The sequence below is a fragment of the Hyla sarda genome, chromosome 3 (assembly GCF_029499605.1).
Source record: "Hyla sarda isolate aHylSar1 chromosome 3, aHylSar1.hap1, whole genome shotgun sequence".
NCBI classification, from domain to species: domain Eukaryota; kingdom Metazoa; phylum Chordata; class Amphibia; order Anura; family Hylidae; genus Hyla; species Hyla sarda.
This window is the reverse complement of record NC_079191.1, coordinates 165128591-165151544: the sequence shown is the minus strand read 5'-3', so window position 1 is coordinate 165151544 and position 22954 is coordinate 165128591. Positions and strand designations below refer to the sequence as shown.

The following is a 22954-nucleotide window of genomic DNA, read 5'->3' as shown; positions in this document are numbered from 1 at the left end:
GTATCCATTTCCTGTCAGAGTAAAGCCCTTTATTTACCATAAGGTTAAACCTGTAGTGCTTAAAAATGTATGTGGAGACTGGACTCTGATGAAGAAGGCCCAAGATCTCAAGAAGAATCCAGGGAAGGGCCACTGAGTTTTCATAACCAGATAAACCATACTCTCCGTGGACAGAATTGAGCAATTACTATCACGGTTGCCCTGTCCCACCTGATCTATCTTAGTATTTTCAGGATCTGCCCAATTGGTTGGAACTTGGAAGGCATATAGGAGTTGTGTCCTCCTGGGCTGAGACAATTGCCCAGATTTATCAAACTGTGTCAGAAAAAAGTGGAGAAATTTTCCCATAGCAACCAATCACAGCTCAGCTTTTACTTTACCAGAGATCGTTAGCTGAGCTGTGATTGGTTGTTGTGGAAAAATCCCTCCACTTTTTCTCTCACACAGTTTGATAAATCTGGGCCAATGTGTATATCCCTAAGGGAAAGTCTGTTGCAGGGAATATTAGTTATTCACCTTTCTCTTTGTTTTGTGGCAAATAGTACTATTTTGTAAATACCCCGTTTGTGATCTGAGAAATGACTGACTGGTTGAGTTCCCACTCCTTGGTTTAGTTAGTGACATCCTCTATCTGGTTTTCTGTTCCCTTTAAATGAAGCACTAATTCTACCTGCTTTCCTACCATGCTAAAAATCTGATTGGGAAATGTCATTCGAGACCTGGTGCCTCCCTGTTGATTTAGGTATGCCACCACTGTAGTATTGTCTATCATAATCTTCACATTTCTGAGCTGGAAGACCAGACAGGAGTGGCTCAAGGCATGCAAGGCAGCTTTTAACTCCCTCACATTTGGGGATCTTTGCTGCTCCTCTGTAGCAGGAAAGAATTGTCGTGCCCTCCAACCTTTTGGACTCACATAAATGGTCAACTTTTTTCTATTTTTTTGTTAGTCCAACTATCACATAAGAAGTTTTTTGTTGAGTGAGAGAGCTTCCCCATCTATTCCATTGGTTCAGTGTCTGAATTTAAAGTGTTCTTGAATGATACTGTGCTCATCGGACAGCTGGGATACAAGAAGTAAGGAGACCCAGTACTGATATTGCTTCTTTCAGGAAATGGACTCTACGTCTGGGTATCAACTGTTTGACTCTGCTTGGTACCAGGAAAACCATTTGTTGTGGTAGGTAAAAAATCTGTTGTTATCTGAAGTCTAGACCTATTCATAGAAAGACACAACTTTGCTCTATTTGGGGATTTTGCAGGATTTTTTCGTGGTTTACTTCTTATCCTTCACTTCCCGAATTTGCCTAACAAAGACATCTTGAGACTCTGCCACTAAAAGGAAATCACGTAAGTAAAAAAACATGGGGGAGATTAATCAGACCTTGTGTAGAGGACAACTGGTGCAGTTGCCCAAAGCAACTAATGAGATTGCGTGCATTACCGCTCTGCTCCCTAAGCAGAGGGAGAAGAGCAATGACACAGGCCATGCCCGGGCTGTCAATCATGCCGAGAAGGCGTGATAACAGCCTAGAAGATTGGGACTAGGCAAGTATGGCAGGGAAACTTTTTGACCTTATATTCTCACCATCTCTGTGGGCAGAAACGTCCCCCGGAGATGGTGAAGATGATTTTACTATAATCAATCCAAAGGTAGGCAGCACTACCACACTAGTTAGAAAGTTCCGGGGTGCAAGCAAATAGTTGCAGTCCCAATCGCAGACTGCATAGATAATCCAGGAAAAAAAGAATTTCAGCAGCACACCCATTAATTCATGTGCAAATAGTGGGATTTTATTGACCCATATCAGATGCAACGTTCCGACACTTGATTGAAAAAGACGGTGTGATGCCGTCAAAACATTGCATGGGTCAATAAAATCTTCTTGTTTTCATATATATATATATATATATATATATATATATATATATATATATATATATCGCATTGCCATGCATTATATATAGTGAAATCACATGATTGGTTCCCTTTAATACCTTTCTAAATCCTTCTAGAAAAGGTACAATGAACCCTCTTCACTAATGATGGTGGGCCTCTCAGAGAGAACCGCCCTTTTCTCCTACATAATGAATCTGCTTCTTCTTACTGTAAAGTCGCGCATGCATGCACGCATATAAGCTCTACCCATCTACTGATGCTCAACAGAGAAACACCACTGGAGGTATTGCAGCCACCAGGAACTCACCAAGGATGCAGAAGAAAGGGAGAGGGAACTGGAGATGTCTATAGACAAGGTTTGAGAGGAGGGCTTCACTTCCAGAGAGGCTCCTGTGAAGGAGTTTGACGCCACTGGGTCGCAACCTGTATGTGTGACCACACACACACTGGAAGTCCACAGTTCTCTACAACTTTCGTAGGACAGGAAATAGAACTGGTGATATGATGCCAGTCTCTCTCTTTATACAAGTGCAGTTCCTGTTTCCTGTCCTCCAGATAAGGAAGTTGTTTCTCCATGCTGTTAAAAGGTGATTGGAAAATATCAATTGAAGTCTATGAAGAAGGATTAAGGGGTTGTCCAGATATCCCTTTTTCTGCTCCCTGGTGCTCCACTTTCGCCCACAAAACGTCAGAGAAATTATCAAGTTGCGATCATCGCATGTGGGCAAAACCATAGCTAATAGATGCCTGACATTGACAAGTTTACAGTGACATGCGGCTATTTAACATTGCATTTGGACATAGTTTTGCATGCACAAGATGATCATGATTTCATACTCACCACCTCTTGTCTGAGAAGATGTACTTCCAAGACATTCTGAGACCAAACATGGAATTTGAGGGAGCGGAAGAGGTACTCCCTGTACAACCCCTCTAATATACAGATGCATTCACAAATATTTTGTTTTTTGATCCATTTTACATTTGTATTTCATCAATTTTTATATATATATTTTATCTGTTTTTCAATTTCCTGCCTAGAATTGACTGTAGAAAAATACTGATACTGTACAATACAAAGAAAGTACTCATGACATATTGATGTCATTTAATCTGTAATACATCTGGTTTTATGATTTGTTTTACATATTTTTGGCCCATGAAAAACAGGCCTTAACCCCTTAAGGACCAGGCCATTTTATACCTTAAGGACCAGAGACTGCTGTCACTTTAAACATTAATAACTTTGGAATGCTTTTAGTTATCATTCTGATTCCGAGATTGTTTTTTCATGACATATTCTACTTTATCTTAGTGGTAAAATTTTATGGTAACTTGCATCCTTTCTTGGTGAAAAATCCCCAAATTTGATGAAAAAAATGAAAATTTTGCATTTTTCTAACTTTGAAGCTCTCTGCTTGTAAGGAAAATGGATATTCAAAAGAATTTTTTTTTGGGTTCACATATACAATATGTCTACTTTATGTTTGCATCATAAAATATATGAGTTTTTACTTTTGGAAGACACCAGGGGGCTTCAAAGTTCAGCAGCAATTTAGAAATTTTTCACAAAATTTTCAAACTCACTATTTTTCAGGGACCAGTTCAGTTTTGAAGTGGATTTGAAGGGTCTTCATATTAGAAATACCCCATAAAAGACTCCATTATAAAAACTACACCCCCCAAAGTATTCAAAATGACATTCAGTGTTTCACAGGAATAGCAGCAAAGTGAAGGAGAAAATTCAAAATCTTCATTTTTTACACTCACATGTTCTTGTAGACCCAATTTTTGAATTTTTGCAAGGGGTAAAAAGGAGAAATTTTTTACTTGTATTTGAAACCCAATTTCTCTCGAGTAAGGTCATACCTCATATGTCTATGTTAATTGTTCAGCGGGCGCAGTAGAGGGCTCAGAAGGGAAGGAGCGTTTTTGGGGGGCATGTCACCTTTAGGAAGCCCCTATGGTGCCAGGACAGCAAAAAAAAAAAAAAAAAAAACACATGGCATACCATTTTGGAAACTAGACCCCTCGGGGAACGTAACAAGGGGTAATGTGAACCTTAATACCCTACAAGGGATTCACGACTTTTGCATATGTAAAAAAAATGCTTGGTTTCCCAAAATGTTTACATTTTTAAAAAGGGTAATAGCAGAAAATACCCCACAAAATTTGAAGCCCAATTTCTCTTGATTCAGAAAACACCCCATATGGGGGGTGAAAAGTGCTCTGCTGGCGCACTACAGGTCTCAGAAGAGAAGGAGTCACATTTGACTTTTTGAAAGCAAATTTTGCTCTGGGGGCATGCCGCACCCCTATGGTGCCAGAACAGCAAAAAAAAAAAACCACATGGCATACCATTTTGGAAACTAGACCCCTTGGGGAACGTAACAAGGGGTAATCTGAACCTTTATACCCCACAGGTGTTTCACGACTTTTGTATATGTAAAAAAAAAATATTTTTTTTTACCTAAAATGCTTGTTTTCCCAAAAATTTTACATTTTTAAAAAGGGTAATAGCAGAAAATACCCCCCAAAATTTGTAACACAATTTCTCCCAAGTACGGCAATACCCCATATGTGACCCTAAACTGTTGCCTTGAAATACGACAGGGCTCCAAAGTGAGAGCGCCATGCGCATTTGAGGCCTAAATTAGGGACTTGCATAGGGGTGGACATAGGGGTATTCTACGCTAGTAATTCCCAAACAGGGTGCCTCCAGCTGTTGTAAAACTCCCAGCATGCCTAGACAGTCAGTGGCTATCTGGCAATACTGGGAGTAGTTGTTTTGCAACAGCTGGAGGCTCCGTTTTGGAAACAGTGGTGTACCAGACGTTTTTCATTTTTATTGGGGAGGGGGGCTGTGTAGGGGTATGTGTATATGTAGTGTTTTTTACTTTTTATTTTATTTTTTGTTAGTGTAGTGTTTTTAGGGTACAGTCGCATGGGCGGGGGGTTCACAGTAGTTTCTCGCTGGCAGTTTGAGCTGCGGCAGAAAATTTGCCGCAGCTCAAACTTGCAGCCGGATACTTACTGTAAGCCTCCGCCCATGTGAATGTACCCTGTACATTCACATTGGGGGGGGGGGGGGGGGGGAAACAGCCAGCTGTTGCAAAACTACAACTCCCAGCATGTACGGTCTATCAGTGCATGCGGGGAGTTGTAGTTTTGCAACAGCTGGAGGCACACTGGTTGTGAAACACCGAGTTTGGTAACAAACTCAGTGTTTTGCAACCAGTGTGCCTTCAGTTGTTGCAAAAGCTACAACCCCCAGCATGTACGGACAGCAGAAGGGCATGCTGGGTCTTGTAGTTATGCAACAGCCGGAGGCATACTACTTTGGCTGGGGATGCTGGGGATTGTAGTTATGCAACAGCTGGAGACACACTGGTTTGCTACTTAACTCAGTGTGCCTTCAGCTGTTGCAAAACTACAACTCTCAGCAGTCACCGACAGCCAACGGGCATGCTGGGAGTTGTAGTTATGCAACCACCAGATGCACCACTACAACTCCCAGCATGCACTTTAGCTGATTGTGCAAGCTGGGAGTTGTAGTTATACAACAGCTGAAGGTACACTTTTCCATAGAAAAAATGTGCCTCCAGCTGTTGAAAAACTACAAGTCCCAGCATGCCCATAAGGAAATGCTGGGAGTTGTGGTGGTCTGCCTCCTGCTGTTGCATAACTACAGCTCCCAGCATGCCCTTTTTGAATGCTGGGAGCTGTTGCTAAGCAACAGCAGGAGGCTGTCACTCACCTCCTGCTGCTGCTCCACGCTGCCGCCGCGCAGGTCAGTCCCGCCGCCGCCATCCCTCGCTCCTGGGGCCCCGATCCCAACAGGGGCGCCGGGGATCGGGGTCCCCAGCACCCGGGGTCTTCCTCCCGCACCCGCTCATGTCCTCCGGAAGAGGGGCGGAGCGGGTTGCGGGAGTGACACCCGCTGCAGGCGCCCTGATTGGTCGGCCGGGAAACCGGACGACGAATTAGGGCGATCGTGAGGTGGCACCAGTGCCACCTCACCCCTGCTGGTAATGGCTGTTAATGGCCGATCAGCCAGTAATTCCGGGTCACCGGGTCACTGGAGACCCGATTGACCCGGAATCCGCCGCAGATCGCTGGACTGAATTGTCAAGCGATCTGCGGCAATCGCCGACATGGGGGGACATAATGACCCCCCTGGGCGATATGCCAGGATGCCTGCTGAACGATTTCAGCAGGCATTCGGCACCGGCTCCGCTCCAGCTAGCGGCTGGGGCCGGAAATGCGCAGGGCATATCCATACGCCCTGTGTCCTTAAGGATACGTATGGATACGCCCTGTGTCCTTAAGGGGTTAAAGGGGTACTACAATGAAAAACAAATGTTTTACAATCAACTAGTGCCAGAAAGTTAAACAGATTTGTAAATTACTTTATGTAAAAATCGTAACCCTTCCATTACATATCAGCTGCTGTATGCTTCTGAGGAAGTTGTGTAGTTCTTTCCAGTTTAACCACAGTGCTCTCTGCTGCCACCTGTCTGTGTCAGGAAAAGTCCAGAGTAGAAGCAAATCCCCATAGCAAACCTCTCCTGCTCCAGACAGTTCCTGACATGGACAGAGGTGTGGCAGAGAGCACTGGGGTCAGACTGGAAAGAACTACACAACTTCCTCGGGAGCATACAGCAGCTGAAAAGTACTGGAAGGATTAAGATTTTTCAAAGTAATTTACAAATCTGTATAACTTTCTAGCACCAATTGATTTGATTTTTTTTTTCCACCAGAGTACTCCTTTAAGGAGTGATACCGGATGTTGAGTTTTTGATGAAAAGCTAAAATATAAATGTGCTGCTAAATGTGGAACCAAAGGTGTTCTACTTCTAAGATTACCATTTTCATGACAATCTGGGCCAGACAGAGAACAAAGCAAAAGTGAATGATCAGAGGAAATGTTAAAGGGGTTATCCACCCTAAGGTGATTTTAGTACATACCTGCCAGGCTATCTGGGAATTTCCTGTTGAAGTTTGGTCTCTTAATTTCTTAAGGATGCAGGGCGTACCTGTACGCCCTGCGCCCCGTCCAGGTATAAAACGGTATAGCAGGTCGGTCCCGGCGGCTAATGACAGCTGGGACCCTGTGCTAATAGCGTGTGGCACCTATCGTTGTGCCGCGTGCTATTAATCTTTTAGCGGTGGCGTTCAATGTTGATCGCCACGTCTAAAATGAAAGTAAAATCTTCCCGGCAGCTCAGTGAAATTGCGATGTCCCGATCAGCTAGAACGCGAGCAGAGGTCCTCTCACCTGCCTCCGTCATGTCCAATCAGCGATTGATTGCTCCAAGCCTGAAATCCAGGCTTGAGCAATCGACCGCCGATTACACTGATCTTTGCCGTGTCAATGCACGGCAATGATCTGTGTATTTCACTGCATGCCCCGTCCCGGTATAAAACGGTATAGCAGGTCGGTCCCGGCGGCTAATGACAGCTGGGACCCTGTGCTAATAGCGTGTGGCACCTATCGTTGTGATGCGTGCTATTAACCTTTTAGCGGTGGCGTTCAATGTTGATCGCCACGTCTAAAATTAAAGTAAAAGCTTCCCAGCAGCTCATTGAAATTGCGATGTCCCGATCAGCTAGAACACGAGCGGAGGTCCTCTCACCTGCCTCCGTCATGTCCAATCAGCGATTGATTGCTCCAAGCCTGAAATCCAGGCTTGAGCAATCGACCGCCGATTACACTGATCTTTGCCGTGTCAATGCACGGCAATGATCTGTGTATGAGATCGGTATGTGCAGTGAAATAACTTATTTTTTTTGCAGTGTTATAGCCCCCCCTGGGCTATATACTGCAAAAAGAAAGTAAAAAAAAAAAAAAAGTTAATAAAGATCATTTAACACCTTCCCTAATAAAAGTAAGAATCCCCCCTCCTTTTCCCATTTAAAAAAAAAAAGTGTAAATAAAAGTAAAAATAAACATATGTGGTATCGCCACGTGTGGAAATGTCTGAACTATAAATAAATATATAGTTAATTAAACCGCTTGGGCAATGGCATACGCGCAAAAAAAAATTCCAAAATCCAAAATAGCGTATTTTGGTCACTTTTTACATCAGGAAAAAATGACTAAAAAGCGATCAAAAAGTCTGATCAATATAAAAATGGTACCGCTAAAAAACATCAGATCACGGCACAAAAAATTAGCCCTCATGTAGAAGTAATACAAAATCAAGTAGGGTATCATTTTAACTGTATGGACCTACAGAATAAAGATAAGATGTCATTTTTACTGAAAAATGCACTGCGTAGAAACGGAAGCCCCCAAAATTTACAAAATGGCATTTTTTCTTCAATTTTGTCACACAATAAAAAAAATTTGCGGTGGATATTTTGGGTAAAATGACTGTCGTCAGTGCAAAGTAGAATTGGTGGCACAAAAAATAAGCCATAATATGGAATTTTAGGTGCAAAATTGAAAGAGTAATGATTTTTAGTAGGTGACAAGGAAAAAATGAAAATGCAAAAACGGAAAAAACCCTGCATCCTTAAGGGGTTAAACACATCCCATAGTTTCATGCTTGTAAGTGTGAAGTTACATTCCTATTTTCGACACATCAGCCACCTCACCCATTGCAGCACAAATAAGCTCAAAAGATCAGTGTTTTTTAATCGGGGTGTTTACAGCTATTGCAAAATTATCTCTCTGTCGCTCCACCCATTGAAGCAGGACTGGCTCCCTTTGCACAACTGTCAGGTCTTGACGCACTGCAACCTGGGAAATCCCAAGACATGAGTACTTTTGTATGCTGTTCAAATTAAATATTGGGGCAAAAATAACTTAAGGATTGCGAGAAAACCGTCACACACAGGTACAGACGCTATATTATGAACTACATTAACTTTACAGCCCCTGTAGCATAGTCAAATAAAAAAAATAAAAAAATTCCTGGAATACCCCTTTAACTGTCATTAAAGAGAATCTAACTCTAACATTGACTTGTGGTAGCCACTGGGGAAATGATAGAGGTTATGCTGTGTGTAGTAGACCCTGCTGGATACTGTATGTCATATGACAGAATGGTATACTAACACAAAGTTCCACTGTGACCCCACAACTTTTGTCAATTAAAGGGGTACTCTGGTGAAAAACATTTCTTTTGTTTAAATCAATTGGTGCCAGAACATTAAACAGATTTGTAAATTACTTCTATTTAAAAATCTTAATCCTTCAGGTAGTTATCAGCTGCTTTATGCTCCACAAGAAGTTATTTTCTTTTTTAAATTTCTTTTCTGTCTGACCACAGTGCTCTCAGCTGACACCTCTGTCTGTCTCAGGAACTGTCAAGAGCAGGATAGGTTTGCTATGGGGATTTTCTCCTGCTCTTGACCGTTCCTGAGACAGACAGAGGTGTCAGCAGAGAGCACTGTGGTCAGACAGAAAATTAATTTAAAAAGAAAAGAACTTCCTCTGTATTATACAGCAGCTAATAAGTACTGGAATGATTAAGATTTTTAAATAGAAGTAATTTACAAATCTGTTTAACGTTCTGGCACCAGTTGCCCCTTCAGTTTATGCTTTTGCAGCAGCGTTATTGAATGTAATAATCTTGAGGTGGTTTTTAGCATGTGTTCACGTAATGACTAATGCAGATGTTCATGTATGTATATTTGTTCACTGGTTCTCAGTCCAAAATTACTTAAACAGCTAAATGAGGTTCGTAACAGGTCAATTCACTGTGGCGCAAGGTGCAAAATGTAGGTATCAGTATGTTTGAGACAGAACATTTAGATTACGAGCACTATAGGAACCAGGCACTGCACTGCAAAATAAGTTGACACTGTCTAAAATTATCAAAAAAAGTTAATAAAAGAAATAATATTGGTAATTGCATAATCATTTTTATTTAATGACTGTATGGTAAATTATTTGGAGACACGTCTAATGCAAGATATGCACCTCTGGAAAGAACATTTTTAGTGCAGTGTACAAAATTGACCCCCACGCCACTTGCTCGTTCCATCAGGTGCCCCAGGTCTGTTCAGAGTCTAGCAACACCCTGTTTATCGGGAAAAAGTGTTAGTGACAAACTCAATTTGGAATGTCCATACCTAGTAGCAAAGTATGTACTTTTACATAAAATAGTTTATGTAACTCAAAGAATTGAAACTTAAGTATGACATTGCACTCATTCCCCAAACAGGTTTTACCTGAATGCTTTGTATCTTCTGATCAGTGAAGCAAAATAAGGCAAGAGGTCTTCAATGTGTTTCTTAGCGTTCTGTGGCAGTTATAAAGAGCTTTACTAGGAACAATCCTTGGGTTCTGTCTAATATCGGCTTGTCTTTAAATTGTTTGCTAAAGGTAAGTGACATACGAGCAGAGAATTTTATTTATCAGCCTGATAGCAAAATGATGTTCATTTGTGTAAAATTGTTTCAATATGTAACAGTAAGATTGTCTTTCAATAAGAAATACAAGTTAGTAAATGGAAAGGAAGTAGTGTCCCCGCCTGTACATTAGGATGGATAGACAGTAACTGTAGATAGATTTTTGTGTTTCTTATGAAATATAAACCATTTTGTGGAAAAATGAATTTCATGATTTCAAGCAGAAACGTTAAAAGAGAACAGATCCTAAACACAAATCAGTTTAAATAACATGGGAGGTCACAGATTTCATACTAGTAGCTTTTGCTATAATTGGCTGTTACATTTTATGGGTGTATATTGGCATCTTACTAGGCCTTTTATATTACACTTAGCAGTGAAAGATGCTGCTTATTAGATACACACGCATTTAGATTTTTCTGCCAAAATCCTCAAAAGTAGTTTAGATATCACTGAAGCAAAATGAAGACTAATCGTAACAAAATCATAATATTTACTGTCACATTCATTACTCAAAGATAGATACAAATTGCTGCACTGTGATAGCTGCTAAAGCAGGTCTTGGGTTATTATTTTATTTTTCCTTCTTTTTTACTTTATATAGCACTAAGTTAGATCCACTTGCTAATGTAATGGTTTATTCTGTACCTAAATCTATAATCAGAAGAGACTTGGAGGGATACAAGACCTAATATAGCCCTATGTAAGATCTATAGCCACTATTGACACTATTTTTCTGTATGTCAGTTATGTCTTAGTATCTGGAAACACTTTTAAAGCAGCAGTGACTTTTTCTAGCTGAGGGTTAATGCCAACTTGGGTTTGGCACATATGCAAGGGTCAGTCAGGCGAATGAGTAGTGCTGACTGATGGGGAAAAGAAGCATCATCATGACACACTGGCTGCAATAGTTGAATATTATGGGGTTATCTCAACCATACATAGCGACTGGTGTATAATAACAGAAGGATCAGTGTTGCAAACAAGTCATACACATGCTATTGCTATTGGCTCTATAAATGTATGAATAAAAATACATTCGGCAAGTGGTCTTGACTGCTGTGTCAGGTACTCCATACACTGTCTACAGAGAAGAATTCTGCTGGGGAAACAAATACAGTAGGTGTCCCAATCTCCTAGGAAAATCAAGCCTACTCCCACACCCATTAGCCCTGGTTATTGCTGGACTATTTAATTTTAACATTGTCATGTGGGCTGCAGCAACTGTCAGGTGATGGGCTGGGGAAAAAAAAGCCAGAAAAAGGCCAGACTCACTAGTTACTGGAAGAAGGGCAGGCTACAAATCTATTTCCACCATGATGTAGATCAGCCACAACGTTATATGGAGGAGGTCGCACAGGTGCAATATACTGAGGGAGGGGGGAAGAGATGAATGTAATCTAGCCTTGTGAAGCTGAAGGAGACGGAGTCACAGTGCTTTGTGGGATGCAAATCTGATTGAATAGTGAAGAAGTAGAATAGTAGCACGGTACACTACACACTATCATGTAACTGGCACTCCTTATATGCTTTATCTTTGTGCAAGTATAATACTAAGCAGCTACTCCGTCATAAATAGGTGTGCAAGTAGCTGTGTATCTGTTTTTTGCACCTGTGTGACCTTCCTCATATAGCATTGTGGATGATCTAAGTCATGGTGGGAACAGGTTTTTAACCTTCCCTTGTAGGTCCAGAATGAGGCCCGGCTACTCCCCCATACTCAGAAAAGAGCGGCACCCAATCTTAGAGACATGAGGAAGTGATAACCAGCTCAGCCAATCACCAATTGAGATGGGGGTCCTGTCGCAGCTGATGATTGGCTGAGTGGGCTGTCCCTCCCACACATCTCAGACGGTGGGGGCCGTTCTGCTCTGAGTACAGGTGAGTAGCCGGGCCTTGTTCCAGCGATCACAGGGGGCCCCAATGGTTAAACCCCCATTATTAGACACTTCTCTTCTATCCTGTAGATAGGTGATAACTTATCTACCCAAGGTATCCCTTCAAGGGTATGCTCACATGTACAGGATCTGCAGCAGATTTGAAGCGGTGTTCACCTATTTGTATTGATTCAACAACTTGCAATCTGCAGAAGATCCTGTACATGTGAATGTACCCTTGAGGGATACTCTAGGATTTTTTTATTCAGACTTTGAGCCATGATGCCAAGTTATAATACTGTTTATATTCTTCTTTCACTTCTGTGTGACACTTTGTCCCGTTTTCATGCATAGGACCAAAAACTGGAAGTGATGTAGTTATTTTTATTTTACTGCTGTTTCTGACCTTACCCAGCATTCCATGTGTGGCAGCCACGGGGAGTTAGACAGGCTGTGGTATTGTACGTGACTCAGGGTGGTGAGATGTATCACCGCTAACCTACACAGTTCGAGGATAGGACAGCTTCTCCTGGGCCAGACACTGACTAGGGTTCTAATAGTGTCCAATTAACGCTACACTGCCAAGGTATGAACTATCACTGTGTGGCCCTTCGATTCAGCGGCTCTTCCTGGACGGGGAACACTTGCAGAATGGCGTGTGCACTTGCTTGAAATTTTTCTTTAGGCTTCCCTTCAATCACCTCACACTCCTGCTGTCTCTTCCCCACACTGCAGCTCAAACTGAGCTCTGCACATAGCAACAACACTGCTCCCCTCTACACTATATCTGGCTTAGCTAGGGGGGGCCTTCCATTGGGCAATCAGGGTCACATAGGTAACTCTGCATTATGCCGCCTTACAGATATCCTTTACATTTCTTAAAGGCACAGTGCAAAACAATATTGTCACGTCTGGGCAGGAAAAGAGTGTGGCACTGAACTCGCCCACAGCCTCTGTCCCTGCCTACTTATGTACCCACCCTAGGCAGCGGGTAAGGTACCATGGTGCTGGTCCCTTCCTATGTAAGTGATGGCCGTAACAGTTAACACAATTAACTACAAAAACAGACACAGGTCGGGAACAGTCAGGAGGCACACAAACTAACAGAAATATACTAAACAAATACAAAATAAAAGTCAACTAAACGAGTCCGTAACAGGAAATATCGTAGTACCATGATGCAAACAGAAGAGAAGTCAGAAAGCCAAGCCGTGAAAGGCTTCCTTAAATACACCTGTATATTTTGCAGGTGGACTCTGATAGGTAGACACTAATCAGCGCCCAGACACACAGGGGCGTAATCCTAGCAACGAAAATAAACAAAAGCTCTCATGGCAGATTATCCCTTTGGGTTCTTACAGTGCCCCACCTTTTCAGAGGGGTGACTGGACCCTTAACCACCTGAGTCTCCAAAGGTACCGACTTAGATACAGATGGACCATCAATCTCCTCATCTGTATCCTCATCCTCTTTATTACACCACTCATTGGTGTCCTCACAATCATTCTCCAAATCCTCATCACTTCCCTCTGACCACAAGTCCGCATGAGCGCTCTCAATTTGCTGCCACAACACACCGATTCAGCCAGAGGCTGCTGCAAAACTGGCCTTACACACTCTTAGATGTTAGATCAAATTGAACACTAGATGGAACAATGCCCCCCAGAAGAACTTTGCCAGAGAGCTTCAGGGTCAAGTGAGGACACCCACTCTTGGGGACCCCCTTGCAGAAGGGACATAATAATTCCCACTCTCTGGGCCTCTGTGCCAGAAGAGTTAGGTCTCAAACAAAAGTATAGTTTACAACACTCACAGAATGTTTTGAACGCTTTCCGGTTACCAGAGAAACGATCCGGCAGACTAATGAGTGGTTCCAAAGTAGCCAAAAGAAGAACAAATGCCACCTGAGTACGGACAGACTCAAGCTCCTGGATTCTGGCAAGCAAACTCTGAATTAGCTGCTTTTGGTCTTGCAGTCTCTGAGTAAAGGTCTGGACTAAACTAGATTGGGACTGAGAAGATTTATGCTGTTAAAGTCTCTGAGCTAAATTCTGGACCAGCTGAGTAAGGCCCTGCATCTGCCCCACCAGAGCAGACATAGCTTCCACACTGTAGGAATAAGGCAGATGCAGGTATTTGGGCCTGTGAAAATGTCACGTCTGGGCAGGGAAAGAATGCGGCCCTGAACTCATCCACAGCCTCTGTCCTTGCCAACTTACAAACTCGCCCTAGGCAGCAGGTCCCTAACCATGGTGTTGGTCCCTTCCTATGTAAGTGATGGCTGTAACAGTCAACACAATAAACTACAAAAAAAACAGACATTGGTCAGGAACAGTCAGGAGGCACACAGACTAACAGAAATATACTAAACAAACACACAATAAAGTCAAAGTCAACTAGCAGAGTCTGTAACAGGAAATGTCGTAGTACCAAGATGCAAACACAGAAGAGAAGACAGAAAGCCAAGCCAAGTTTAAACTAATATCAGGAATCATAGGATATACAATGCTAGCTACTGGAGATAAACTCTTTCATAGGCAACTCATGGCATGTGAAAGGCTTCCTTAAATAAACCTGTGTATCTTGCAGGAGGACTCTGATAGGCAGACACTAATCAGCACCCAGACAAACAGGGGCGTAGTCCTTGCAAATAAACAAAATAAACAAAAGTTTCTGGGCAGATTAACCCTTTGGACAAATATAAATTAACAGACAAAGACTATAACAAATATTAAAGCATCACCAGAGCAGCAGGGCCTATCGCAGGCACCTGAAGCGATGTTTACCTGACAGGGTGCACTCCGGTACTGGTACACCAAACATGCAGTAAGACACCCATGTCTCCAGGGCAGTGTGGCTATGCTGCAGTAGGTGGGTGGATAGCAGGGTGGAGGGGAGCTACTGTCAAGCTTTACCATATAATGAATCCCACAAAACTGTGCAATTACATGATTCATAAGGTAGTTAATAAGGCCCTGATTTATTAAGAGTGTTGGGTTTTTACTAGTGTGAAATTTTATTTCCGCAGGATTCCACTCTATTTACTCTGGGGAATAACCGATGTACAAGCAGGGAACATTTTCTGACCAGCATTTTCTTGGTGAAAATTTCCAGCCATTTATTTCCGTGAAATCAATAGTAAATAGATTGAGTTGTTAAGCCATGCCCCTTTCCTGCCCAGTCATACATCTTTTCCAGAAGGCCATACCCCTTTTTGGGGTTTACAGAGTTTGTAGGTTTATTTTGGTACATTGCACCACAAAGTCTGGCGAAGACACATGATCAGTGAGCTGCTTAAGCCCTATTCTCCTTCCGATCTATAGAATAGGGAACAAAGTATTTTATGAGAATGGGGAATCTAGTTCCCCATGAAAATGGAGAGGCGAGAATGCGCATCGTTGCACTAATAGTTCTGGTAATGTATTGTCACCGTGCCACCATTTGATGAAGCAGCCAGATTGTTTCCTCCTCTTTTAAAGTTCTTTACAGAGCCATGTCACATACCCCACCCTCCATATCACCGCTGATCTCAACAGGCTTGAGCATCCCTATGGGCCCTTTCACATGGCGGAGTATCTGCAGAAAGCAGGCACTGGCAGAACAAGCTCTAAGTACGCTCGGAAATGTGATGTTTTCATAGACGGCACATTCTGCAGAAAAAATAAACATGTTAATGTTTGACACTTGTTATATATCAACTACACACTTGGTTTGCACTAAACCTCTAATCTTGTCCCAGCTATAGTGTGGTGACACATTATCAGTGTCAACTTGACTAGAACCAGGCTATTTCTAGGCCTATCGAACCTCCATAACCCATGTGTAGCCCACAGTCCGTATCATCATTCCTGTGTACAGCTATATGTAGTCAAGACAACATACAGTATATAACTGGCAACAAAAAACTTCCGAAAAGTCTCTCAGTTGACCTCAGTCTATTTAACAGAAGATGCAAAACTTTTAAAGAATATATATATACAGTTCATAGGAAATGAGAGTATAAAGGTTTACCTCCCTTACAATAGATGAGAACAAATCTATTATTTCATGTAAGCATGCATTTAAGGTTGAGAAATGAAGGACTATAAAAAGGTGCAGAAAGTCAATGCCCCCACAATCGATACTGTATCTCACCCATCTCTGGTTCTGATAGCACACAAATGTATATATCTTCTTGTATTTGGAGTAGCTTTTATAACCTTTGTTTTGATCAGCTTTGTACTTTACTATATAGATCATTATACTATTTTATTCATCTAATTTTAGGTATGTACGGAAAAGTGAAGAGGATTTTACGTTCCATCTGAAACTTTGCCTGTTATTACTCAACAACATTTCAGTCATAGTTTCTGGTGGACTGTGGATCTCCTGTCAGCGGGAATGTGCATTCTATCCGAACTACTATCAATACAGCTGCTTCCCTGTTCAGTATTGTGAGAAGCAGTGTGATGCACAGGTAAGGTCCTGTGCATTACAACGCTTTTTACCATATTGGTGGGGGCCATAGATCATGTTCTGCAAATTGGATTCTTAAATTACTGGACTATAATTTATTGTTTTTATAGACATGAAACAGTGTATGCTTTTCTCTGTAAACACCGATCAGAACTGAACTTACAAAACGGTTATCAGCATGACCTCCCTTCATATCACATGCATTGTCACTGGACTATTTTGGAAATATTTTTCGGATTCTCTATTAACTCCAAGCAGCTCATCCACAAATCTTGTCAACTGACGTGACTGGAGTTTAGGTCAAGCTCCAGGAAGAATGGAGTAAATGTTTTAACAGCTTGACTCACAATTGTGCCCATAATTCTCTGCTAAGTGTATGAAAAGAAAGCATTTGACTGTCGGGTTTATTGGGGTTGCAGAGAAAGGTGGATGGATGGGTGAATAATAAAAAAAAAAATGGGTCTGGGATGGAAGCCTTATACAGTATGTTCAGTCTTGAATTTATTTGGGACATGTAGAAAAGTGGGCTAAATAGACATCCCATAATTGGGCCATTCCATTCTTAAGTGGAAAGAAACAAAACCAAAACCAGCTTATAATGGGACTGTTTGAGAAAATATGATCTACCATTGATGCGAGAAACAGACCAGCATTGTGGGCTATTTACCTATTACCCCAAAACATGATGGGTTTGCAGTGTTAATATGTAACACTACAATAAGAGACTGGAATAATATTACGTAGTCTTGAAATATAGGTAGAGAAAAAAGAAGGGAGAGGAAAGTAGAGGAGTGAGGGGAGGCTGAAAAGGGGGAAGACTGAGGTTTGTGGGGGGGGGGGAGAAGTGGAATATAATGAAATGTTAACCTGCCTGGATGGCACTAGCCACACTACAGTATAGGCCACAAACCTTTTGAAGCGGGCATTGATATCATGGTTTATGGAGTCTACGTATGTTTGTTGTAAGATTTCTAAAGCAGATAATTGACAGGAAAACAGAGAAAATCCCATTGTGGGTCTGGGGCTTCAGAATAAACCCCACAATCCTAATCCTGAGGCAGAGCTCTATCAGAAGCTAAATTCTGCTGATAGCTTCTAGAGCAATAGTATAACCAGGAGGTTTTTTTTTTGGGTAAGTTCAGGGCCAAGAAGGCTGAACCACAGAGGTAGAAGAAAAAGGGAAATGGCGATGGTAAGGAAGCTGTAAGGAAGGTAGTGCCCACAGGGAAAGTGTAAGGTTCAAAATAAAACATTCCAATCTTTCTTAGTTCATATATGAATGGAAGGTGTTAACAAGACCGATATGAATATACACTAGCTTAAAGGGGTACGTCGCTGCTCAGTGTTTGGAACAAACTGTTCTGAACGCTGGAGCTGGCAGCTCATGACGTCATAGCCCCACCACCCTCATGATGTCCCATAGACTGCATTGAGGGGATGGGGCATGACATCATGAGGGGGCTGGGCTATGAAGTCATGAGCTCCCAGAGCCGGCTCCAACGCTGAGCAGCAGAATACCCATTTAAGCATTAAGCTGGTTTACTGATGTTTGGATAAGCCTTGTATCAAAAACATTGTTTTCTCTGCAAACACCCAAAAGTAAGGGCCCCAATATATTGAATAAACACATATACCAAAAGTGATATATTATCTAAGTAAACAGGTAATCCACACTTGCAGCTTAAGTATTCCATGTTTTTTTTTTAATGTTTTTTCATCTCAAGAGGCAGTCCCTAAATCACGTAACCCCTCCTTTTAATGTGTACTGGAATCTCAATATGTGGTATTGGGTATAAACATTATAACAGATGTAGGTTTATTTTTCACTAAACAAGGCCTGGAGCAGTATTCAACTTGTGTTTTGATCTTAAGTAAACTCCCAGAATCCCTTGTGATTGATTTAATGAACAGTGCATACAGAATTCTTATTTGAGGTAAACTATAGCGAGACAGGTTAAACAGATTATGCATGCTATGCTGTATATTGCAGTGGAACAAAGCCTACCGGTATACTTTATGGCTATTCTAAAAATGTGTTTGCATGTTAGCAGTCTGCTCACTATTTATGAGACAAGATTGACAAGTTTATGCTGGTCTCATTGGTTCCCAACATTTTTGTAGCGCTGTGTAATTTTATCATGCGACAAACTTCAATGTTTACATTTTGTTTATACTATGAATTTAAATTGAACCACAACATAACAATCACAGCCCAGTAAATGCCAGCTCGGCACATCCTTTAATGCACCATCATACATTTATTGGCTCCTCAGTAAACACATTACATCAGATTTGTTTAGCAGTTTTGTGCTGCAGGGAAATGTAAATCATATGTTTTATAAATGCAAAGTGCGTTCTCAGCAGACATAAATTACATGATACACCCCATCCTGTAATGAGCAGAGCTTCAACTTAAAGTGAATCTGTCACATCATATATACTTAAAAGGGTACTCTGGTGGAAAAAACATTTTTTTAAATGAACTGGTGCCAGAAAGTTAAACAGATTTGTAAATTACTTCTACTAATAAATCTTAATCCTTTCAGTATTTTTTAGTAGCTGTTTGCTAGAGAAAAATCTTTATTTTTGGAATTTCTTTTTTGTGTTGTCCACAGCGCTCTCTGCTGACACCTGATGCCGGTATCAGGAACTGTCCAGGAGAAAATCCCCATAGCAAACCTATGCTGCTCTGGACAGTTCCTGACACAGACAGAGTTGCCAGCAGAGAGTACTGTGGACAACACAAAAAAGAAATTCCAAAAGTAAAGAAATTCCCCTTTAGCATACAGCTGCTAAAAAGTACTAAAAGGATTAAGATTTTTTTAATAGAAGTAATTTACAAATCTATTTAACTTTCTGGTACCAGTTAATTTAAAAAAAAAAAAAAGTTTTCCACCGGAGTACCCCTTTAAACTGGCGACACATTGCAGTAGGGGTTAATAAGCACAATCCAGACATTCCTTTCTTAAAGGGGTACTCCCACCCCAGACATCTTATCCCCTATCCAAAGGATAGGGGATAAGATGTCTGATCGTGGGGGTCCCGCCGCTGGGGACCCCCGCATTATTGCATGCAGCACCCACCTGTTTTTTCACTGGAACCGCTGGAGGGTCTGAGTCGCGACTCCGGGACTAGACTTGCATTGAGGGGACGGGCGTGACGTCACACGGGGGCGGAGTCCTGACGTCAGAGACTTCCATTCCCAGAGTCGCGACTCAGACCCTCCAGCGGTTCCGGTGAAAAAAAGGTGGGTGCCACATGCAATAATGCGGGGGTCCCCAGCGGCGGGACCCCTGCAATCAGACATCTTATCCCCTATCCTTTGGATAGGGGATAAGATGTCTAGGGTGGGAGTACCCCTTTAAGAGATATGGACTGAAATAGCTTTTTTTTTAAATAAAGCAATCCTGAGTGTCAGATAGGTGTGGCCCAGGGACCGCAACAATTCCCTCCAATGCTGTCATGCCTGAGAAGACCTGTCACTAGAGGCAGGAAGCTAGCACTCTGCCCCTACCTACTGTGATGCTCGGAAAGAGTCCAGAATCACTTGCAGATTCACTGTGCGCACACAGTTTTACACATTGATACCGCATATGCAGGATAACTACACAGGGCCATCATGGCAGGCAAGCTATGGGTGTCAGTGCCACTCTGATAGTTTAAAAAGCTTTTTTTATGTAAATAAAGCAACCAAATCTCTGGAGAAGTGTATGACTAAACTATGCTTGTTAACGCCAACTGCAATGTGTTGTCAGTATATGATGTGACAAATGCACTTTAAGCATATATCATATAAAATCTTACAGTAACATTTATTGAGGGGGCTCAATCTAAATTTAAGATTAACCTATCAGTATATTTTTGTAATATGGGAGAAACTAGAGTCAGGGCCGCATCTCACCTCTGGTGGCAGAATGCTGGGTCCCCGGGAGGGGCAGTGTAGGGGTTTATGGTGCTGCCGCCGCCATGGTCACTGACTTGGTTCCACTCACAGCCAACAGTTGCTGCTGTCATGTATGACTGTCAGAAAACTGTTGGGTTTGCATTTATGACAGAGAGGATGAGAGTATATTTTTGTAAGGAAGCACCTATCACAACTACCTACCAAGTGGGGACAACATCTACCTGCTAGGGCGCAACTATCAACTATGGGTTTGGAAAGAGTAAGGAAGGCATTGGACAAGTGCAGAGCCCAAGATATTTGTCCCATAGATTTCGTAGAGACTTCCAGATAAATCAGCTAGACAGTCTGTTCGAAGTAAAAAGGTGCCCTTACAAAATAGTTAAATATTGAGTAAATCTGACAATTTCAGTGGGACAATCACCAAAAGGTATAATACCGCATCTAATGTTTCCCTCAATGGCAAACGTCAGCATTCCCAACCCTGCTCTTCTCTGACTTCTAAGGGCTCGTTCACATTGACGTTTGGCTCCATTAGGTCATCTCCGTTAGTACAATCTGTTCAAGCCTTTTGCAAATGGATGTAAATGTATCTTATTGATGTTAATGGGAATGTTTTATAATACTTACACGGTACATGTGGTATTTTTTTCCCCCGTCCAAAAAATAAAAAAAATGCAAAAGAAACTGATATAATAAATTTAACATTGTAGTCTACGGGAAACGGATGAGCCTTTAATGCCATCCATTTGTATCTGTTTTTTTCAATATATTTTTGATCCGATATTACTTCTGAGCATGCTTGGAAAAGGTGTTTGCAACCAGGAAGTAGGCTGACGGACACAAACGGACAAAGAAGGATATAAACGGATGAAAAACGGATCCAAAAAGATGCCATGTCTCTTGCACTTAATTATGCTTATATTTCTCCGCATACTTTTAGGCATTGTACTCCCATAAAACCAGTTATGTTTATTTGTTGTCTTATTGTTTAAAATTGTTAATTAATGTATTTGCTTAGTTGTCATTAGCAGGTAACATGCACTTTAGCTGCAGGGATTGTGATGTCCCCTGCTTGACAGCTATGTCGTCCTCACAAACTAACTGGTGTCCCCCATTGTCCCTGCATCTTGCAGGGATGGTTCATTTATCAAACCTGTATAGTGTAAAAATGGTGCAGTTGCCCATAGCAACCAATCACTTCTTTCATTTTTAAAAGGCCTCTGCAAAATGAAAGAAGCGATCTGATTGGCTGCTATAGGCAACTGCACCACTCTTCCTCTACACATATTTTGATACATCTCCCCAATGTCCAAGAGTTTATGCTAAGACAAGGAGTCAGTACCTCTTCTCTCAAGAAAGATCTCTGCGTTGCCAAGGACCATACCTGCTACAAATCTTTTTGATGGAGAATTCAATCTAAAGCTTTTTATGTTCTGATCAAAGGAAATAGATGACCGAGACAAGCTTCAGTGTCTACCTCTTGGGACCTAGGGCCATCAAAATGGACAAAACATTGCAAGATATACAGCAACGATGGCTACAATGAGCTCAAGTGGTTGCCTTGGGCCTTCAAAGTGTATGAAACTTGGAAAAATATATGATGGCTGAAATTAGCTTAGGTTTTCACTTCTAGGGGGCCTAGGGCTTTCAAAATGGACAAAAACATTGGGGGAAATTTATCAAAACCTGTCCAGAAGAAAAGTCGTCCAGTTGCCCATAGCAACCAATCAGCTCGCTTCTTTCATTTTTAACAAGGCCTCTGCAAAATGAAATAAGTGATCTGATTGGATGCTATGGGCAACTTTTCCTCTGGAGAGGTTTTGCTAAATCTCCCCTATTGTAAATTATATAGCAAGTATAGCTGAAATGGGCCAAAATGTCTTATCAAAGTAGAAAAGGCTTTGATAAGAATAAAGCTACTATATAATGGCTGAAGTGAGCTTATGTATCTACCTATAGGGTGCCTAAGGCCTTTAATATGAATAAAGCTTTGAAAACTGAACAGAACTTCTATGGCTGAAGTGGTACATCCTGAAGCACCAAATATTACTAAAGGATTAAGGGGAAGATTTATCAAAACCTTTGTAGAGGAAGAGTGGTGCAGTTGCCCATAGCAACCAATAAGATTGCTTTTTCAGAGGCCTTTTTAAAATTGAAAATAAATCTGACTGGTTGCTATGGGTAACTGCACCACTCTTCATCTCCCCCTAAGTGTCTCTTCTAATGTTTATTCTCCTCAGCCAAGGAGCCATTTTAAATATTACACATTCAAGGAATAGAACACAACCTTTGAATCACCTGTTGGGCATAAATACTTACTGCACCAGAGATTTTAGGAACAGTGGACTATAAAATAATAAAATAAAACTTACACTACACAAACTTTTTTTTGTAGCTCCAAATTTCTCATTTTCACCAGGGGTAAGGGGACAAAACCTCCCCAAATTTCTAAGGGTG

At 41.6% G+C, this 22954-nt stretch overlaps 1 protein-coding gene across 1 annotated transcript in view; it reads right to left on the bottom strand.

The window, feature by feature from the left end:
• Nucleotides 1-22184, bottom strand: part of UTS2B (urotensin 2B) — a 48088-nt gene extending 25904 nt beyond the window's left edge. The window contains exon 1 of the mRNA XM_056563215.1: nt 21840-22184. Within this exon, the coding sequence (XP_056419190.1) occupies nt 21840-21879 (40 nt within the window). The 5' untranslated portion in view covers nt 21880-22184. The remainder of the gene's footprint in view (nt 1-21839) is intronic.
• Between the last annotated feature and the right edge of the window lie 770 nt (nt 22185-22954).